The sequence below is a fragment of the Panulirus ornatus genome, chromosome 37 (assembly GCF_036320965.1).
Source record: "Panulirus ornatus isolate Po-2019 chromosome 37, ASM3632096v1, whole genome shotgun sequence".
Classification (NCBI taxonomy): Eukaryota; Metazoa; Arthropoda; class Malacostraca; order Decapoda; family Palinuridae; genus Panulirus; species Panulirus ornatus.
Genome location: NC_092260.1, coordinates 8,937,599 through 8,960,750, shown reverse-complemented (window position 1 = coordinate 8,960,750; position 23,152 = coordinate 8,937,599). Strand labels below are relative to the sequence as shown.

Here is a 23,152-nt window from a genome sequence, read left to right as displayed (position 1 = left end):
TATGCAAGCATTCTGCCAATCCTCAGGCACCTCACCATGAGTCATACATACATTAAATAACCTTACCTGCCAGTCAACAATACAGTCACCCCCTTTTTTAATAAATTCCACTGCAATACCATCCAAACCTGCTGCCTTGCTGGCTTTCATCTTCTGCAAAGCTTTCACTACCTCTTCTCTGTTTACCAAATCATTGTCCCTAACCCTCTCACTTTGCACACCACCTCGACCAAAACACCCTATATCTGCCACTCTATCATCAAACACATTCAACAAACCTTCAAAATACTCACTGCATCTTCTCACATCACCACTACTTGTTATCACCTCCTCATTAGCCCCCTTCACTGATGTTTCCATTTGTTCCCTTGTTTAATGCACTTTATTCACCTCCTTCCAAAGCATATTTTTTATTCTCCCTAAAATTGAATGATACTTTCTCACCCCAACTCTCATTTGCCCTCTTTTTCACCTCTTGCACCTTTCTCTTGACCTCCTGCCTCTTTCTTTTATACATCTCCCACTCATTTGCATTATTTCCCAGCAAAAATTGTCCAAATGCCTCTCTCTTCTCTTTCACTAATAATCTTACTTCTTCATCCCACCACTCACTACCCTTTCTAATCTGCTCACCTTCCACGCTTCTCATGCCACAAGCATCTTTTGCACAAGCCATCACTGCTTCCCTAAATACATCCCATTCCTCCCCCACTCCCCTTACCTCCTTTGTTCTCACCTTTTTCCATTCTGTACTCAGGCCCTCCTGGTAATTCCTCAAACAAGTCTCCTTCCCAAGCTCACTTACTCTCACCACTCTTCACCCCAATATTCTCTCTTCTTTTCTGAAAACCTCTACAAATCTTCACCTTCGCCTCCACAAGATGATGATCAGACATCCCTTCAGTTGCACCTCTCATCGTATTAACATCCAAAAGTCTCTCTTTCGCGCGCCTATCAATTAATACGTAATTCAATAACACTCTGGCCATCTCTCCTACTTACATATGTATACTTATGTATATCTCTTTTTAAACCAGGTATTCCAAATCTGTGGAAGGTATTAAGAATATATGGTGTGGGAGGCAAGTTGTTAGAAGCAGTGAAAAGTTTTCATTGAGGATGTAAGGCATGTGTACGAGTAGGAAGAGAGGAAAGTGATTGGTTCTCAGTGAATGTCGGTTTGCAGCAGGGGGTGCATGATGTTTCCATGGTTGTTTAATTTCTTTATGATGGGGTTGTTAGGGAGGTGAATGCAAGAGTTTTGGAGAGAGGGGCAAGTTTGCACTATGTTGTGGTTGATAGGGCTTGGGAAGTGAGTCTGTTGTTGTTTGCTGATGATACAGCGCTGGTGGCTAAATCAGGTGAGAAAGTGCAGAAGCTGGTGACTGAGTTTGGTAAAGTGTGTGAAAGAAGAAGCTGAGAGTAAATGTCAATAAGAGCATGGTGGATGTGCTGGAAATGAGATGTTTGAGGACAATATGTGGTGTGAGGTGGTTCGATCAAGTAAGTAATGAAAGGGTAAGAGAGATGTGTGGAAATAAAAAGAGTGTGGCTGAGAGTGCAGAAAAGGGTGTTTTGAAATGGTTTGGTCACATGGAGAGAATGAGTGAGGAAAGATTGACCAAGAGGATATATGTGTCAGAGGTGGAGGGAACGAGGAGAAGTGGGAGATAAAACTGGAGGTGGAAGGATGGAGTGAAAAAGATTCTGAGTGATTGGGGCCTGAACATTCAGGAGGGTGAAAGGTGTGCAAGGAATAGAGTGAATTGGAACGATGTGGTATACCAGGGTCGACATGCTGTCAATGGATTGAACCAGGGCATGTGAAGTGTCTGGGGTAAACCATGGAAAGTTTTGTGGAGCCTGGATTTGGAAAGGGAGCTATGGTTTCGGTGCATTATACAGGACAGCTAGAGACTGAGTGCTACCTCGCGCACATGCGGGATGTGTGTGTGTGTGTGTGTGTGTGTGTGTGTGTGTGTGTGTGTGTGTGTGTGTGGTGGAGGTGGTGGTGGTTGTCGTCATTTCATGTGTGGTGGGGTGGCAACGGGCATGAATAAGGGCAGACAGTATGAATTATGTACATGTGTATATATGTATATGTCTGTGTGTATATGTGTATACCTTGAGATGTATAGGTATGTATATGTGCGTGTGTGGACGTGTATGTATATACATGAGCATGTGGGTGGGTTAGGGCCATTCTTTCGTCAGTTTCCTTACGCTAACGCGGGAGACAGCGACGAAGTATAATAATAATAATAAAAAAGTATTCCCAATCACCAGTCCTTTTTCAGCACATAAATCTATGAGCTCTTCACCATTTCCATTTACAACACTGAACACCCCATGTACACCAATTATTCCCTCAACTGCCACATTACTCACCTTTGCATTCAAATCACCCATCACTATAAACCGGTCTCGTGCATCAAAACTACTAACACACTCACTCATCTGCTCCCAAAACACTTGCCTCTCATGACCTTTCTTCTCATGCCCAGGTGCATATGCACCAATAATCACCCATCTCTCTCCATCCACTTTCAGTTTTACCAATATCAATCTAGCGTTTACTTTCTTACACTCTATCACATACTCCCACCACTCCTGTTTCAGAAGTAGTGCTACTCCTTCTCTTGCTCTTGTCCTCTCACTAACCCCTGACTTTACTCCCAAGACATTCCCAAACCACTCTTCCCCTTTACCCTTGCGCTTCGTTTCACTCAAAGCCAAAACATCCAGGATCCTTTCCTCAAACATACTACCTATCTCTCCTTTTTTCTCATCTTGTTACATCCATACACATTTAGACACCCCAATCTGAGCCTTCGAAGAGGATGAGCACCCCCACGTGACTCCTTCTTTTGTTTCCCCTTTTAGAAAGTTAAAATACAAGGAGGGGAGGGTTTCCAGCCCCACCCCCCCCGCTCCCATCCCCTTTAGTCACCTTCTATGACACATGAGGAATGCGTGGGAAGTATTCTTTGTCTCCTATCCCCAGGGATCCAAAGTTAAGACATGGGGTATCAAGTGTAAAACTCTCCCCAAAACACAAAAATAGTGATTACACACACATAACTTCAAGACACTTTATGGCAGTAGACTGCTCAAGAGATGGGGCCCCACAAATGTAAAATGCCTTTCCCACACAGTACAATTAGGTATTTACAAGGGGACCTAAACAGACTTCAAAGTTGGTCTGAAACATGGTTGATGAAATTCAACCCAAGCAAATGTTCAGTAATGAGGATGGGACAATGCATGAGATGGCCTCAGCAGGAAATAAGCTTCAGGATTCTGCAAGTGAGAACTTGGGAGTAGACATCGTCCCTAACCCGTCGCCAGAGTCCAAATTAGGAGAATAGTCAAGTAAACAAACTGTCTGCTGACAAATATCAGAATAGCTTTCAAGTGTATAGGTAAGAAAATATTTAGCAAGCTAGTCATATCCTACACAAGGCCAAAATTAAAATATGCTCCTCAGGTTTGCTCACTGCACCTAAAAAAGTCCATGTTTGCAGAGAAGGTCCAGATGAGGCAAGAAAGATGGTACCAAAATCAACAGCTACACTACAGGGAAAGTCTGGAGGCTTTAAATTTACCCATCTCGGAAAAGAGAAGAGTGATGGGTGACCTGATCACAACTTTTAAATCTTTAAGAGAGACTGATGAAGTGAACAATGAAAATTTTTTTGAGAAACGTACGATACAGCAACTAGAGAACATAACAAGAACTTAAGAATATTGTAAATAAGGGCATGAGGAAATAATCTTACAGTGCAAGAGTTGTGGACGAAGGAACAGATTGACTGAGGACATAGTTAATGCAAACAGCATACATAAATAAATTCATGAAGTTGTATGGCAGTGGAGAATGCTCAAGAAATGGGGCCCATGAGTGTAAAACTCCCTCCCCATACAGTGCACACACCTTCTGTGGTGTATGGCTAGCATTGCTGAACATGAGTTAGCATGGGACAGGGTTGGATCTGCATGGGTTCAAATCCTGGGCATAAGAGTCCACATGCACAAAATGAAGGTGTTCATCCTCCCCTTGGGGCTGGAAAGAGTGACTGAGTAAGTGTGTACTTGCACACGTGTATGTGTGTGTGTTTATAGGAGACATGGTACTCATAAACAAAGTTAAGAAACAGGAAAACATGAGTGTAAAACTCTCCCAGTAACACATAAAGAGTATTCATAAATAGTAGTAACACTTAAAAATAGTATCACACACAACAGTGGAGTGCTTTAAGAATTTAGGACTGTTGCTATTCTTGAACTATGTGAATGACTTGCTTGAACGTATGAATGAAGTCTTACTTGAATATGTATGAAAATGAAGCAAAGGTCACGAGGGAAGTAAAAGGCAAGTAGGATTGCATAAACTTACATGGGGATGTAAACAGACACCAAACTTGGTCTGATACATAATTGATGAAATTCAATCCTTACAAATATAAAGTAATAAAGATGAGACAAGGTGAAGAGAAGGCATCAATATGATATCTAGCAAGAAATAAGCTTCAGGATTCTGTAAGTGAGATGACCTTGGGAGTCAACATCATCCTTAACCTGTTACCACAGCACCACATTAGGAGAACTGCAAGGGAAACAAACTGTCTTTCTAGCAAATATAAAAACAGCTTTCTGGTATATGGATAAGGAAATATTTAGCAAGTTGTCCATAACCTAAATAAGGCTAAAACTAGAATGTGATTCTCAAATTATGTCACCACACCTAAGGAAGCACATAAAGATCAGTGAAGAAGGTCCAGAGGGCAACAAAGATGGCACAAGAATTAAAATAGCTAAGTTACAAACAAATGCACACAATGAACAGTTCTTCAGAACATGAAATCTCTTTAAGAACATATAAAGGACTTTTATAGTTTAGCGGATGAATGGAAAATGAATGACTGAGGGCATGGTCAATGCAACACCATACATAAATTTAAGAAGTTGTATGATAGTAGAAAATGTTCAAGAGACGAAGCCCCCATGAGGGAAATCCCCCTCACCATACAGTGCAAATAGGTAATTACACATACACACAAAACTCCAAAACTCTTACATAAATTCGTCAAAAGAAGACTATCAGTTACAGAGCATGTAATCAGATTAAGGGAGGGGAAAAAAACAATTGAGGATGATGTGAGGAACTAAATATTATGTTCAGAACTAAATATGAAGTTCATAAGTGTTTACACACTGGAAGACACTATAACCTCATCACTAATATTCGAGGTGAGATGGGGAGGTGGATTTAAGAAACACTGAGATATCTAGGAAACATATTAATACTTTAATGGTTCTCATATGCATATCTGCATCAGTTATATTTGTGATTTCAGACTTTAGAAGCACACAAACATGACTTCCTTTGCCAATTTTCAAAGGAACAAATCATCCATTGCTACAACACTACAAACACCATTTCAAAACATCCCAAGATCCTCCATGACCATGATGCAAATGCCATAAAGAAAGCACTTGAGTATTTACTGCCCAACTGCCCTTCACTCTCGGTATGCAGACATGCACATGTCACAACACTTTATGACCTGTGGTTCTGAGGAGTGGATATGGTCAGCTTCCTAAATGCTACAGGAGTGTTATAAGGACTGAAGGTACTCCTTGGGCAAGAGGTAAAATGCATGTAAAGACAAGATAACTGCATTATCCTTATCACTTATTACTCACTATCTATCTATCAATATCTCTGATGCCTGTCTCCTTCAGGAACTCCCTCAAGGGGGTGACCATGGCAAAAGTCTCCATAGATAGTGAAGTCCACTATACATCAATATATTTGTATCATTAACTTTCTGAACAAATCAGGCTATTTCTTTGCATGTTCCTTTTGCTACCTCACTTGTGCAAGAAATAGCAAACACGAAAAAATCATAATACTGAATCATTATTATCATTCACTAAAATTCAATAAAATTAACATTACTCTGCTGTTGTACATGACATTATCTTTATCATATATTATGATAAGTTCATAGAGATGCTCTGTGGAAGGTATTAAGAATATATGGTGTGGGAGGCAAGTTGTTAGAAGCAGTGAAAAGTTTTTATCGAGGATGTATGGCATGTGTACGTGTAGGAAGAGAGGAAAGTGATTGGTTCTCAGTGAATGTAGGTTTGCGGCAGGGATGTGTGATGTCTCCATGGTTGTTTAATTTGTTTATGGATGGGGTTGTTAGGGAGGTGAATGCAAGAGTTTTGGAAAGAGGGGCAAGTATGAAGTCTGTTGGGGATGAGAGAGCTTGGGAAGTGAGTCAGTTGTTGTTCGCTGATGATACAGCGCTGGTGGCTGATTCATGTAAGAAACTGCAGAAGCTGGTGACTGAGTTTGGTAAAGTGTGTGAAAGAAGAAAGTTAAGAGTAAATGTGAATAAGAGCAAGGTTATTAGGTACATTAGGGTTGAGGGTCAAGTCAATTGGGAGGTAAGTTTGAATGGAGAAAAACTGGAGGAAGTAAAGTGTTTTAGATATCTGGGAGTGGATCTGGCAGCGGATGGAACCATGGAAGCGGAAGTGGATCATAGGGTGGGGAGGGGGCGAAAATCCTGGGAGCCTTGAAGAATGTGTGGAAGTCGAGAACATTATCTCGGAAAGCAAAAATGGGTATGATTGAAGGAATAGTGGTTCCAACAATGTTGTATGGTTGCGAGGCATGGGCTATGGATAGAGTTGTGCGCAGGAGGGTGGATGTGCTGGAATTGAGATGTTTGAGGACAATGTGTGGTGTGAGGTGGTTTGATCGAGTAAGTAATGTAAGGGTAAGAGAGATGTGTGGAAATAAAAAGAGCGTGGTTGAGAGAGCAGAAGAGGGTGTTTTGAAATGGTTTGGGCACATGGAGAGAATGAGTGAGGAAAGATTGACCAAGAGGATATATGTGTCGGAGGTGGAGGGAACGAGGAGAAGTGGGAGACTAAATTGGAGGTGGAAAGATGGAGGGAAAAAGATTTTGTGTGATCGGGGCCTGAACATGCAGGAGGGTGAAAGGAGGGCAAGGAATAGAGTGAATTGGATCGATGTGGTATACCTGGGTTGACGTGCTGTCAGTGGATTTGAATCAGGGCATGTGAAGCGTCTGGGGTAAACCATGGAAAGTTGTGTGGGGCCTGGATGTGGAAAGGGAGCTGTGGTTTCGGGCATTATTGCATGACAGCTAGAGACTGAGTGTGAACGAATGGGGCCTTTGTTGTCTTTTCCTAGTGCTACCTCGCACACATGAGGGGGGAGGGGGATGGTATTCCATGTGTGGCGAGGTGGCGATGGGAGTGAATAAAGGCAGACAGTGTGAATTGTGTGCATGGGTATATATGCATGTGTCTGTGTGTGTATATATATGTGTACATTGAGATGTATAGGTATGTATATTTGCGTGTGTGGACGTGTATGTATATACATTGTGTATGGGGATGGGTTGGGCCATTTCTTTCGTCTGTTTCCTTGCGCTACCTCGCAAACGCGGGAGACAGCGACAAAGCAGAATAAATAAAATATATAAATATACAAAATACGATAAACAAATCATCTTAAGAATCATTATTCCCTTATTTGTCGTAGTTGATCAATTCTCATTCAAAACTACTTTATTCCTGATCTTACAAGGTTTCTTCTGTCTCAATTGGCATATTCTTGCATATCACTGTTTTGGTTCTCATACCCTCTTGGTCTCCTCTTTTGATCTCTCCTACATTTTTAATTTTCTTATCAATACTTGTCCATGGATTTGTATGTAGCATTTATGGATCTGGAGAAGGCATATGATAGAGTTGATAGAGATGCTCTGTGGAAGGTATTAAGAATATATGGTGTGAGAGGCAAGTTGTTAGAAGCAGTGAAAAGTTTTTATCGAGGATGTAAGGCATGTGTACGTGTAGGAAGAGAGGAAAGTGATTGGTTCTCAGTGAATGTAGGTTTGCGGCAGGGGTGTGTGATGTCTCCATGGTTGTTTAATTTGTTAATGGATGGGGTTGTTAGGGAGGTGAATGCAAGAGTTTTGGAAAGAGGGGCAAGTATGAAGTCTGTTGGGGATGAGAGAGCTTGGGAAGTGAGTCAGTTGTTGTTCGCTGATGATACAGCGCTGGTGGCTGATTCATGTGAGAAACTGCAGAAGCTGGTGACTGAGTTTGGTAAAGTGTGTGTAAGAAGAAAGTTAAGAGTAAATGTGAATAAGAGTAAGGTTATTAGGTACAGTAGGGTTGAGGGTCAAGTCATTTGGGAGGTAAGTTTGAATGGAGAAAAACTGGAGGAAGTAAAGTGTTTTAGATATCTGGGAGTGGATCTGGCAGCGGATGGAACCATGAAAGCGGAAGTGAATCATAGGGTGGGGGAGGGGGCGAAAATCCCGGGAGCCTTGAAGAATGTGTGGGTACGTTTGAAGGAATAGTGGTTCCAACAATGTTGTACGGTTGCAAGGCGTGGGCTATGGATAGAGTTGTGTGCAGGAGGGTGGATGTGCTGGAAATGAGATGTCTGAGGACAACGTGTGGTGTGAGGTGGTTTGATCGAGTAAGTAATGTAAGGGTAAGAGAGATGTGTGGAAATAAAAAGAGCGTGGTTGAGAGAGCAGAAGAGGGTGTTTTGAAATGGTTTGGGCACATGGAGAGAATGAGTGAGGAAAGATTGACCAAGAGGATATATGTGTCGGAGGTGGAGGGAACGAGGAGAAGTGGGAGACCAAATTGGAGGTGGAAAGATGGAGTGAAAAAGATTTTGTGTGATCGGGGCCTGAACATGCAGGAGGGTGAAAGGAGGGCAAGGAGTAGAGTGAATTGGATCGATGTGGTATACCGGGGTTGACGTGCTGTCAGTGGATTGAATCAGGGCATGTGAAGCGTCTGGGGTAAACCATGGAAAGTTGTGTGGGGCCTGGATGTGGAAAGGGAGCTGTGGTTTCGGGCATTATTGCATGACAGCTAGAGACTGAGTGTGAACGAATGGGGCCTTTGTTGTCTTTTCCTAGTGCTACCTCGCACATATGAGGGGGGAGGGGGATGGTATTCCATGTGTGGCGAGGTGGCGATGGGAGTGAATAAAGGCAGACAGTGTGAATTGTGTGCATGGGTATATATGTATGTGTCTGTGTGTGTATATATATATGTGTACAATGAGATGTATAGGTATGTATATTTGCGTGTGTGGACGTGTATGTATATACATTGTGTATGGGGGTGGGTTGGGCCATTTCTTTCGTCTGTTTCCTTGCGCTACCTCGCAAACGCGGGAGACGGCGACAAAGCAAAATAAATAAATAAATAAATACTTGTCCATGTCATCATGATGTTTTGGCCTTCTATTCAATGCTGTTATCTAATTTCTACATTTATACTCCAGCCATTCACTGTTTGATTTTAGTGATATATCTCCATCTATTCCCTTTTTCTCCAACTGTTTTCTAGGCCATGTTCATTCCACTGTTTCTTTCTCTGGTTGTAGATTTCATTATACAATCTCCATCTCTATTCAATCCTTTCTATACATCTATCATCATGTTTCTGCTCTTCACTATTCTTTCTTCCTCCGGCACCTCCAATGTTACCAACTTTGACACTTGTATTTTCTACATATGCCGCTTAACTGTATGTTTAATCTACATCACATTTTTCATAAACTCTCAGCAATCATATGACAGAAGCAGATGTCTGTTTGAGTTCATGATGCAGATACTTACAATCTTGTCCCACATCTGTGCCAACATCTGGATGAGCATAATCACACTCATTTCTACATTTATTTTATACTAAGAGAATAATACAATAAACTGCATTTATCATGTAGTTTTTATATATCTTTCTATTCAGTAAGCTCTTATCTAATGCAAAAACTAAGAAGTTAGGTATCCACATATATAACAACAAAAATGGGTGGAACAATACATCAGGTAAAAGAGACAAGACAAAACTAAGGGCTGTTAGGTATCCACATACATAACAACAAAAATGGGTGGAACAATACATCAGGTAAAAGAGATAACAAGACAGAGAAACAGCGAAATGGAGAAACTTGCATCCATGTCAAAACTCCAATTATATTTTTTACTTGTATATATTTTTTCTATACAATTTTTATGAGTAGGAAGTCATGAGCAAACAATAATTCATCTATTCAGATAAATAATATTAATTTATGCTTGGTGGATGATGCAGCAGATTATATTTTTGACATTAAAAAAAAGTCGTCTTTAATAAGTTCTTAATGCACTGTTATGTTACATTACTCAGGTCAATCTTTAAACTTAATTCCTGCTATGTATTTCTTTTTACTAAAAACAATCACTTGGACATTATATGTTAACTTGCTGAGAATGCCTAAGTTTTCATATACTCCCACTCTACTGAGAAACAGCTCTTGTTTTTTTTGTTTTCACTGTGGTCACTATACCTTTATGAAACCTTCAGTTCTTTTCAGTGGTATTTCTTTGTATTTCATAGTTTGTTAAAGGCTTCTTCAGAGTAGATGTTGACACTGCAAGTGGCTAGAAAACAGAATACTTAATAACAAGTACTTATGACAAGATTCAGCCAAAAGGCAGGGATAATGAATAATCAGCTATGTGTATTTCAAGGTGTCAATAGATACCAATGAGATGGAGATTGAATGTTTGTTGAATGAAAACCAACTGCTCAAACACTGGTGAATCAGAAAGAAAAAACACCTACCTGGAGATTGAATGTTTGTTGAATGAAAACCAACTGCTCAAACACAGGTGAATCAGAAAGAAAAAACACCTACCTAGGATAAAGGAGCACAACACAGTTATCACAAACCCTCTTGATAACCAAGTGGGTAGTACCAGAAGCAAGAGAAAACAAGAATGAACTCATACCTAGACATTCTGCTATTCTTGCAGCATCAGTTCCTTCAATAGGATCACAAAGACGAGACACCACAGGATGTATCTGGTTTGCCAAGTAGAAATTTTTGTCTATCACCAAGGATGAACTGGACTTCAACTCATCCACATGATAGGCTCGTTGAGTTGCTGGTAAATTGCTGCCATCCTAGAAAAAAGAAAATATTTGATATCAGTTTAATGGAGTAAGCTCTGTTATGCTGTAATTTTATCACAGTGTTTAATTTTATCACAGTGTTTAAGGTTACCCTTTTTTATATACCTAACTGCTTTTGTTACTCTACTAATGTGGCTTCATGAAAACTTTAACAATAGCTTTATTTCAGCATGTCCAGTCTGTCTGTCACATATATTGCATCAAAAACAGCCCACCATCCACAGCTAAGCTCGACAAACAACTCCATGATCTATCTTCATGGATACATCTATCCTCTCCATGCTGCTTGCCTTCCTTAATGTTCAGGCCTAAGTGTCGAAATTTTTTTTCTTGTCTCCTTCACACAATGTCTTAGTCTTTTTGCTCCCATCACTTCTGTCACAAAGGTTCTCTCAGTAAATTTTTCTTTGATAATCTTTTGCACATGCTCAAAACATTTCAGTATATCCTGGACAGCCATCTCAATCTGACTGCACTTACTATCACACCTCTCTCTGGCAGAGTCATTCCTAATATGGTTCTGTTTTCACACAACAAATCACTTTCAGCATTTCATTTTCAACATATCCAACCTCTTCTTTCATTTGCATTCAAGGCCTAAGACTCACATACATACAGCACTCAGGATTACTACATCTTCAAACATATCCAAACAAGCCTTAAAAGACAATAACCTCTCATATCACATACACCTCACTTTATCCAGGACCCTAGCCCACATCCCAACATATGAATGACTTCAAACATCATCATTCTATTTTGACAAAGTCCACTCCTGTGAGGTTCAAGAACTCAACTTCCTCCATGTCCTCTCCACTCAAGCTTACTCTCAAACAATCCTTTCTCATCACTCTCCTGCATCTCATTACCTTTTTCTTTCACATTCATTTAATTTCTCCTTTCGCACATAATCCTAGGCTCTGTTATTTCTCTCTCAAGCCTGTCACCAGATATGTAGTATCCGCAAACGAGTGATTCAATTCCCAAGTTTTCCCTTACCCAGCACACCAGAGACTTGCTCCTTACTCTAAGACCCTTGCATTTGCTGAGTGAAGAGTTACAGAAGGTTGTAAGAGTGTTTTATGATGTGCATAAGCATAGGCAATTGAAATTAACTGCAAGAATGTCTGTGAGAAATACTACAGAGAGGATTCTTTGAAGACTGACTATTTTGCAATTCTTGTGGGGATGAGAATCAGGGTGTTTGAAAGGAAACAGGTTCTGTAAAACCATACATAATGAAAGAAGAAATTGTACTGAATGGTGCTTTGGATATGGTGGGGAGAAAGACTAGAAGAAGTGAGAGAATTCAATCATCTAGAAGCTGTCTTGGGTAAGTTTGGTGATATGGAAGGAGAGATAAGGGAGAGAGCAATATATGATAAAAGAGTCAATGGGTCCCTTAATACGATAATGATGGGGAAAAGGATTAAGGGACAGAATAGTCCTCCCAACCCTGATCTATGTAACCAAAACATGGAAATAGAATAAGTCACAGAGGTCAAAAATCAAGACTGTGGAAATGAGCTATTTGAGAAGAGCATGTGGTGTGATTAGATGTGGTGTGACTAGATGGAAAGAAGAAAGAAATGAAGGGGTGTATGAGAGATGTGGTATAGCATGGAATGCAAAGGAAAAGAATTGTGGAGTGGTAGAATGGGTGAAACATAATACTTTGAGGTGGTTGGGCATGTGGAAAGAATGCAAGATTGGTAGTTTACAAGGATAGTGTATGATAATACAATCAAAGGGGTTGGTGTGAGAGGAAGACCACCTGTAGCATGGCAAAATAAGGTGAGGAATACTGGAGGGAGAGAAATGGAGAAAGAATGCATGGGATGGTGAATGCAAGGGAGGTATGAAAGGATGGGGATAAGTGGAGACTCTTTTGCCATGGCCACCCATTGACAGGAGTTCCTGGAGGGAACAGACATCAGATATATAGAAAGATTGATAAGATAAAGGTGAGTGTTCAACCTACAGAGGTATAAGCTCGTTGAGTATAAATGGTAAGTTGTATGGGAGGGTATCAAGTGAGAGGGAGAAGCAGTGTGGTTTCAAAAGTGGCAGAGGATGTGTGGATCAGTTATTTGCTTTGAAGGATGTGGGTGTTAAAGACGTAGAAAAACAGATGAATTTGTACTTGGCATTTATAGATTTGGAAAAGGCATATGATAGGGTTGATAGATATGCTTTATGGAAGGCCTTAAGAATATATGGTGTAGGAGGTAAGCTGCTAGAGGCATAGATGTTTTTATCAAGGGTGTAAGGCATGTGTGCGAGTAAGAAGAGAGGAAAGTGAAAAGTTCCCAGCGGTCAGTCTGCGGCAGGGGTATGTGATGTCACCATAGTTGTTTCATTTCTTTATGGGTGGGGTGGTGAGGGAGGAAAATGTAAGAGCCTTGGAGAGAGGGGTGAGTATGCAGTCTATTGGAGATGAGAAGGCCTGGTAAGTGATTCAGTTTTTGTTCACCAATGATCCAGCACTGGTGGCAGATTTGACTGAGAAAATCCAGAAGTTGGAGACTGAGTTTGGAAGTGCATGAAAGGAGAAAGTTGAGAGTAAACAAGAATAAAAGCAAAGTTATTACGATGTTAGTCATCCACAATAGAGTTAGAGAAGAAATGGGAACCAAAGAGAGTTGCTTTGTCTCTGGGTGAGGCAGCTATAGTACCATCAGAACAGAAAAGAGAAGGAAAGATAATGATAGAAATTGTTAGAAATGCCCTTAGCTGTCTTGGAGGAAGAGAGGATAAATACTTCCATCTCCATAAGAATACCTTCTGCTATGCATTTGGAGGAGACAGAAGCATCATCACAAAAGAAACAAATTCATCCAAGGAAAGTCAGAGAAATTACATAAGTTATTCCAGTCAGCTCTGTTCAGGTGCCAGTATTTGTGCTTAGAAGGGGCTGCTGGAAGGGGAGGTCTTGCTAGAATAGATACATTCATGAGTGTGATCAGGTGAACCACTTGGGGGGGGAGATTGGTACTTGCAGCGGGATGGACTGGAGGTGAAAAACAGATCCAAAATATTCAGAGAGTGTGGTGTCAGAAGTAGTAGAGGATGTGTAGATCACATGTTTGCTTTGAAGAATATACTTCTCATTCATTTATTATACATATTTACTGTTTCTCACGTCACAGGAAGCACCAGGAAATACAAAAAATAGGCCCATCCACTTGCACACACAAACACGTATACATTATACATCTATAATAAACAATACAAATATATATATATATTGTTGTTCACTGATGATACAGCGCTGGTGGCTGATTCATGTGAGAAACTGCAGAAGCTGGTGACTGAGTTTGGTAAAGTGTGTGAAAGAAGAAAGTTGAGAGTAAATGTGAATAAGAGCAAGGTTATTAGGTACAGAAGGGTTGAGGGTCAAGTCAATTGGGAGGTAAGTTTGAATGGAGAAAAACTGGAGGAAGTAAAGTGTTTTAGATATCTGGGAGTGGATCTGGCAGCAGATGGAACCATGGAAGCGGAAGTGAATCATAGGGTGGGGGACGGGGCGAAAATCATGGGAGCCTTGAAGAATGTGTGGAAGTTGAGAACATTATCCTGGTAAGCAAAAATGGGTATGTTTGAAGGAATAGTGGTTCCAACAATGTTGTATGGTTGCGAGGCGTGGGCTATGGATAGAGTTGTGTGCAGGAGGGTGGATGTGCTGGAAATGAGATGTTTGAGGACAATATGTGGTGTGAGGTGGTTTGATCGAGTAAGTAATGTAAGGGTAAGAGAGATGTGTGGAAATAAAAAGAGCTCAGTTGAGAGAGCAGAAGAGGGTGTTTTGAAATGGTTTGGGCACATGGAGAGAATGAGTGAGGAAAGATTGACCAAGAGGATATATGTGTCAGAGGTGGAGGGAACCACTCTCTTCATCCCAACATTCTCTCTTCTTTTCTGAAAACTTCTATAAATCTTCACTTTCGCCTCCACAAGATAATGATCAGACATCCCTCCAGTTGCACCTCTCAGCACATTAACATTCAAAAGTCTCTCTTTCGCACACCTATCAATTAACATGTAATCCAATAACGCTCTTTGGCCATCTTCCCTACTTACAAATGTAAACTTATGTATATCTCTCTTTTTAAACCAGGTATTCCCAATCACCAGTCTTTTTTCAGCACATAAATCTACAAGCTCTTCACCATTTCCATTTACAACACTGGACACCCCATGTACACTAATTATTCCCTCAACTGCCACATTACTCACCTTTGCATTCAAATCACCTATCACTATAACCCGGTCTCGTGCATCAAACCTACTAACACACTCACTCAGCTGCTCCCAAAACACTTCCCTCTCATGATCTTTCTTCTCATGGCCAGGTGCATATGCACCATATAATCACCCATCTCTCTCAAACCACTTTCAGTTCTACCCATATCAATCTAGAGTTTACTTACACCCTATCACATACTCCCACCACTCCTGTTTCAGGAGCAGTATTACTCCTTTCCCTGCTGTCGTCCTCTCACTAACCCCTGACTTTACTCCCAAGACATTCCCAAACCACTCCTCCCTTTTTACCCTTCAGCTTTGTTTCACTCAGAGGCAAAACATCCAGGTTCCCTTCCTCAAACATACTACCTATCTCTCCTTTTTTCTCATCTTGGTTACATCCACACACATTTAGACACCCCAATCTGAGCCTTCGAGGAGGATGAGCACTCCCTATGTGACTCCTTCTTCTGTTTCCCCTTTTGGAAGGTTAAAATACAAGGAAGGGAGTTTTTCTAGCCCCCCGCTCCTGTCCCCATTAGTCGCCTTCTATGACACAGGAGGTATGCGTGGGAAGTATTCTTTTTGCCCTATCTCCAGGGATATATATATTTATTTATTTTATTCATTTTGCTTTGTCGCTGTCTCCCACGTCTGAAGGTAGCGCAAGGAAACAGATGAAAGAAATGGCCCAACCCACCCCCATACACATGTATATACATACACATCCACACACGCAAATATAAATACCTATACATCTCAATGTACACATATATATACACACACAGACACATACATATATACATGTGCACACAATTCACACTGTCTGCCTTTATTCATTCCCATCGCCACCTCGCCACACATGGAATACCACCCCACTCCCCCCTCATGTGTGCAAGGTAGCACTAGGAAAGACAACAAAGGCCCCATTCGTTCACACTCAGTCTCTAGCTGTCATGCAATAATGCACCGAAACCACAGCTCCCTTTCCATATCCAGGCCCCAAACAACTTTCCATGGTTTACCTCAGACGCTTCACATGCCCTGATTCAATCCACTGATAGCACGTCAACCCATGTATACCACATCGATCCAATTCACTCTATTCCTTGCCCGCCTTTCACCCTCCTGCATGTTCAGGCCCCGATCACTCAAAATCTTTTTCACTCCATCTTTCCACCTCCAATTTGGTCTCCCACTTCTCCTCGTTCCCTCCACCTCTGACACATATATCCTCTTGGTCAATCTTTCCTCACTCATTCTCTCCATGTGCCCAAACCATTTCAAAACACCCTCTTCTGCTCTCTCAACCACGCTCTTTTTATTTCCACACATCTCTCTTACCCTTACATTACTTACTTGATCAAACCACCTCACACCACATATTGTCCTCAAACATCTCATTTCCAGCTCATTCACCCTCCTGCGCACAACTCTATCCATAGCCCACGCCTCGCAACCATACAACATTGTTGGAACCACTATTCCTTCAAACATACCCATTTTTGCTTTCCGAGATAATGTTCTCGACTTCCACACATTCTTCAAGGCTCCCAGGATTATCGCCCTCTCCCCCACCCTATGATTCACTTCCACTTCCATGGTTCCATCCGCTGCCAGATCCACTCCCAGATATCTAAAACACTTTACTTCCTCCAGTTTTTCTCCATTCAAACTTACCTCCCAGTTGACTTGACCCTCAACCCTACTGTACCTAATAACCTTGCTCTTATTCACATTTACTCAACTTTCTTCTTTCACACACTTTACCAAACTCAGTAACCAGCTTCTGCAGTTTCTCACACGAATCAGCCACCAGCGCTGTATCATCAGCGAACAACAACTGACTCACTTCCCACACTCTCTCATCCACAACAGACTGCATACTTGCCCCTCTTTCCAAAACTCTTGCATTCACCTCCCTAACAACCCCATCCATAAACAAATTAAACAACCATGGAGAAATCACACACCCCTGCCGCAAACCTACATTCACTGAGAACCAATCACTTTCCTCTCTTCCTACATGTACACATGCCTTACCTCCTTGATAAAAACTTTTCACAGCTTCTAACAACTTGCCTCCCACACCATATATTCTTAGTACCTTCCACAGAGCATCTCTATCAACTCTATCATATGCCTTCTCCAGATCCATAAATGCTACATACAAATCCATTTGCTTTTCTAAGTATTTCTCACATACATTCTTCAAAGCAAAGACCTGATCCACACATCCTCTACCACTTCTGAAACCATACTGCTCTTCCCCAATCTGATGCTCTGTACATGCCTTCACCCTCTCAATCAATACCCTCCCATATAATTTACCAGGAATACTCAGCAAACTTATACCTCTGTAATTTGAGCACTCACTCTTATCCCCTTTGCCTTTGTACAATGGCACTATGCAAGCATTCCGCCAATCCTCAGGCACCTCACCATGAATCATACATACATTAAATAACCTTACCAACCAGTCAACAATACAGTCACCCCCTTTTTTAATAAATTCCACTGCAATCCCATCCAAACCTGCTGCCTTGCTGGCTTTCATCTTCCACAAAGCTTTTACTACCTCTTCTCTGTTTACCAAATCATTTTCCCTAACCCTCTCACTTTGCACACCACTTCGACCAAAACACCCTATATCTGCCACTCTATCATCAAACACATTCAACAAACCTTCAAAATACTCACTCCATCTCCTTCTCACATCACCACTACTTGTTATCACCTCCCCATTAGCCCCCTTCACTGAAGTTCCCATTTGCTCCCTTGTGTTATGCACTTTATTTCCCTCCTTCCAAAACATCTTTTTATTCTCCCTAAAATTTAATGATACTCTCACCCTAACTCTCATTTGCCCTCTTTTTCACCTCTTGCACCTTTATCTTGACCTCCTGCCTCTTTCTTTTATACATCTCCCACTCATTTGCATTTTTTCCCTGCAAAAATCATCCAAATGCCTCTCTCTTCTCTTTCACTAATAATCTTACTTCTTCATCCCACCACTCACTACCCTTTCTAATCAACCCACCTCCCATGCTTCTCATGCCACAAGCATCCTCTGCGCAAGCCATCAATGTTTCCCTAAATACATCCCATTCCTCCCCCACTCCCCTTACCTCCTTTGTTCTCACCTTTTTCCATCTATATTATCCCTGGGGATAGGAGAAAAAGAATACTTCCCACGTATTCCCTGCGTGTCGTAGAAGGCGACTAAAAGGGGAGGGAGCCGGGGGCTGGAAATCCTCCCCTCTCATTTTTTTTAATTTTCCAAAAGGAAGAACAGAGAAGGGGGCCAGGTGGGGATATTCCCTCAGAGGCCCAGTCCTCTGTTCTTAACGCTACCTTGCTAACACGGGAAATGGCAAATAGTTTGAAAAAAAAAAAAAAAAAAAAAAAAAAAAAAAAAAAGAGGGGAGGATTTCCAGCACCCCCCCCCCTTTTTAGTCGCCTTCTACGACACGCAGGGAATACATGGGAAGCACTCTTTCTCCCCTATCCCCAGGGATATATATATATTTTATTTATATTTATTCATTTTGCTTTGGCGCTGTCTCCCGCATTAGCGAGGTAGCGCAAGAAAACAGATGAAAGAATGGCCCAACCCACCCACATACACATGTATATATATATATGTGTATACACACACAGACATATACATGTATACACGTGTACATAATTCATAGTCTGCCTTTATTCATTTCCATCGCCACCCCGCCACACATGTAATAACAACCCCCTCCCCCTCATGTGTGCGAAGTAGTGCTAGGAGAAGACAACAAAGGCCCCATTCGTTCACACTCAGTCTCTAGTTGTCATGTAATAAAGCACTAACACCACAGCTCCCTTTCCACATCCAGACCCCACACAACTTTCCATGGTTTACCTCAGACACTTCACATGCCCTGGTTCAATCCATTGACAGCACGTCGGCCCCGGTATACCACATCATTCCAATTCACTCTATTCCTTGCCCGCCTTTCACCCTCCTGCATGTTCAGGCCCCGATCACTCAAAATCTTTTTCACTTCATCTTTCCACCTTCAATTTGGTCTCCCACTTCCCCTCCTTCCCTCCACCTCTGACACATATATCCTCTTGGTCAATCTTTCATCACTCATTCTCTCCATGTGCCCAAACCATTTCAAAACATCCTCTTCTGCTCTCTCAACCACACTCTATTTATTTCCACACATCTCTCTTACCCTTACATTACTTACTCGATCAAACCACCTCACACCATATATTGCCCTCAAACATCTCATTTCCAGCACATCCACCCTCCTGCGCACAACTCTATCCATAGGCCATGCCTCGCAACCATACAACATTGTTGGAACCACTATTCCTTCAAACATACCCATTTTTGCTTTCCAAGATAATGTTCTCGACTTCCACACATTCTTCAACGCTCACAGAATTTTCGCCCCCTCCCCCACCCTATGATTCACTTTCACTTCCATGGTTCCATCCGCTGCCAAGTCCACTCCCAGATATCTGAAACACTTCACTTCCTCCAGTTTTTCTCCATTCAAACTTACCTCCCAATTGACTTGACCCTCAACCCTACTGTACCTAATAACCTTGCTCTTATTCACATTTACTCTCAACTTACTTCTCTCACACACTTTACCAAACTCAGTCACCAGCTTCTGCAGTTTCTCACATGAATCAGCCACCAGCGCTGTATCATCAGCGAACAACTGACTCACTTCCCACGCTCTCTCATCCACAACAGACTGCATACTTGCCCCTCTTTCCAAAACTCTTGCATTCACCTCCCTAACAACCCCATCCAGAAACAAATTAAACAACCATGGAGACATCACACACCCCTGCCGCAAACCTACATTCACTGAGAACCAATCACTTTCCTCTCTTCCTACACATACACACGCCTTACATCCTCGATAAAAACTTTTCACTGCTTCTAACAACTTGCCTCCCACGCCATATATTCTTAATACCTTCCACAGAGCATCTCTATTAACTCTATCATATGCCTTCGCCAGATCCATAAATGCTACATACAAATCCATTTGCTTTTCTAAATATTTCTCACATACATTTTTCAAAGCAAACACCTGATCCACACATCCTCTACCACTTCTGAAACCACACTAATCTTCCCCAATCTGATGCTCTGTACATGCCTTCACCCTCTCAATCAATACCCTCCCATATAATTTACCAGGAATACTCAACAAACTTATACCTCTGTAATTTGAGCACTCACCTTTATACCCTTTGCCTTTGTACAATGGCACTATGCAAGCATTCCGCCAATCCTCAGGCACCTCACCATGAATCATACATACATTAATAACCTTACCAACCAGTCAACAATACAGTCACCCCTTTTTTAATAAATTCCACTGCAATCCCATCCAAACCTGCTGCCTTGCTGGCTTTCATCTTCCACAAAGCTTTTACTACCTCTTCTCTGTTTACCAAATCATTTTCCCTAACCCTCTCACTTTGCACACCACTTCGACCAAAACACCCTATATCTGCCACTCTATCATCAAACACATTCAACAAACCTTCAAAATACTCACTCCATCTCCTTCTCACATCACCACTACTTGTTATCACCTCCCCATTAGCCCCTTCACTGAAGTTCCCATTTGCTCCCTTGTGTTATGCACTTTATTTCCCTCCTTCCAAAACATCTTTTTATTCTCCCTAAAATTTAATGATACTCTCACCCTAACTCTCATTTGCCCTCTTTTTCACCTCTTGCACCTTTATCTTGACCTCCTGCCTCTTTCTTTTATACATCTCACACTCATTTGCATTTTTTCCCTGCAAAAATCATCCAAATGCCTCTCTCTTCTCTTTCACTAATAATCTTACTTCTTCATCCCACCACTCACTACCCTTTCTAATCAACCCACCTCCCAGCTTCCTCATGCCACAAGCATCCTCTGCGCAAGCCATCAATGTTTCCCTAAATACATCCCATTCCTCCCCCACTCCCCTTACCTCCTTTGTTCTCACCTTTTTCCATCTATATTATCCCTGGGGATAGGAGAAAAAGAATACTTCCCACGTATTCCCTGCGTGTCGTAGAAGGCGACTAAAAGGGGAGGGAGCCGGGGGCTGGAAATCCTCCCCTCTCATTTTTTTTAATTTTCCAAAAGGAAGAACAGAGAAGGGGGCCAGGTGGGGATATTCCCTCAGAGGCCCAGTCCTCTGTTCTTAACGCTACCTTGCTAACACGGGAAATGGCAAATAGTTTGAAAAAAAAAAAAAAAAAAAAAAAAAAAAAAAAAAAAGAAAAGGGGGAGGATTTCCAGCACCCCCCCCCTTTTTAGTCGCCTTCTACGACACGCAGGGAATACATGGGAAGCACTCTTTCTCCCCTATCCCCAGGGATATATATATATTTTATTTATTTTTTATTCATTTTGCTTTGGCGCTGTCTCCCGCATTAGCGAGGTAGCGCAAAAAACAGATGAAAGAATGGCCCAACCCACCCACATACACATGTATATATATATATGTGTATACACACACAGACATATACATGTTATACACGTGTACATAATTCATAGTCTGCCTTTATTCATTTCCATCGCCACCCCGCCACACATGTAATAACAACCCCCTCCCCCTCATGTGTGCGAAGTAGTGCTAGGAGAAGACAACAAAGGCCCCATTCGTTCACACTCAGCCTCTAGTTGTCATGTAATAAAGCACTAACACCACAGCTCCCTTTCCACATCCAGACCCCACACAACTTTCCATGGTTTACCTCAGACACTTCACATGCCCTGGTTCAATCCATTGACAGCACGTCGGCCCCGGTATACCACATCATTCCAATTCACTCTATTCCTTGCCCGCCTTTCACCCTCCTGCATGTTCAGGCCCCGATCACTCAAAATCTTTTTCACTTCATCTTTCCACCTTCAATTTGGTCTCCCACTTCCCCTCCTTCCCTCCACCTCTGACACATATATCCTCTTGGTCAATCTTTCATCACTCATTCTCTCCATGTGACCGAACCATTTCAAAACATCCTCTTCTGCTCTCTCAACCACACTCTATTTATTTCCACACATCTCTCTTACCCTTACATTACTTACTCGATCAAACCACCTCACACCATATATTGCCCTCAAACATCTCATTTCCAGCACATCCACCCTCCTGCGCACAACTCTATCCATAGGCCATGCCTCGCAACCATACAACATTGTTGGAACCACTATTCCTTCAAACATACCCATTTTTGCTTTCCAAGATAATGTTCTCGACTTCCACACATTCTTCAACGCTCACAGAATTTTCGCCCCCTCCCCCACCCTATGATTCACTTTCACTTCCATGGTTCCATCCGCTGCCAAGTCCACTCCCAGATATCTGAAACACTTCACTTCCTCCAGTTTTTCTCCATTCAAACTTACCTCCCAATTGACTTGACCCTCAACCCTACTGTACCTAATAACCTTGCTCTTATTCACATTTACTCTCAACTTACTTCTCTCACACACTTTACCAAACTCAGTCACCAGCTTCTGCAGTTTCTCACATGAATCAGCCACCAGCGCTGTATCATCAGCGAACAACTGACTCACTTCCCACGCTCTCTCATCCACAACAGACTGCATACTTGCCCCTCTTTCCAAAACTCTTGCATTCACCTCCCTAACAACCCCATCCAGAAACAAATTAAACAACCATGGAGACATCACACACCCCTGCCGCAAACCTACATTCACTGAGAACCAATCACTTTCCTCTCTTCCTACACATACACACGCCTTACATCCTCGATAAAAACTTTTCACTGCTTCTAACAACTTGCCTCGCACGCCATATATTCTTAATACCTTCCACAGAGCATCTCTATTAA

The 23,152-nt window shown here is 41.8% G+C and overlaps 1 protein-coding gene across 1 annotated transcript in view; it reads right to left on the bottom strand.

Annotated features, from left to right (window-relative positions):
- PolA1 (DNA polymerase alpha catalytic subunit) overlaps nt 1-23,152 on the bottom strand; it is a 436,605-nt gene that overhangs the window by 60,851 nt on the left and 352,602 nt on the right. Inside the window, exon 24 of the mRNA XM_071683772.1 lies at nt 10,854-11,028. Within this exon, the coding sequence (XP_071539873.1) occupies nt 10,854-11,028 (175 nt within the window). The remainder of the gene's footprint in view (nt 1-10,853; nt 11,029-23,152) is intronic.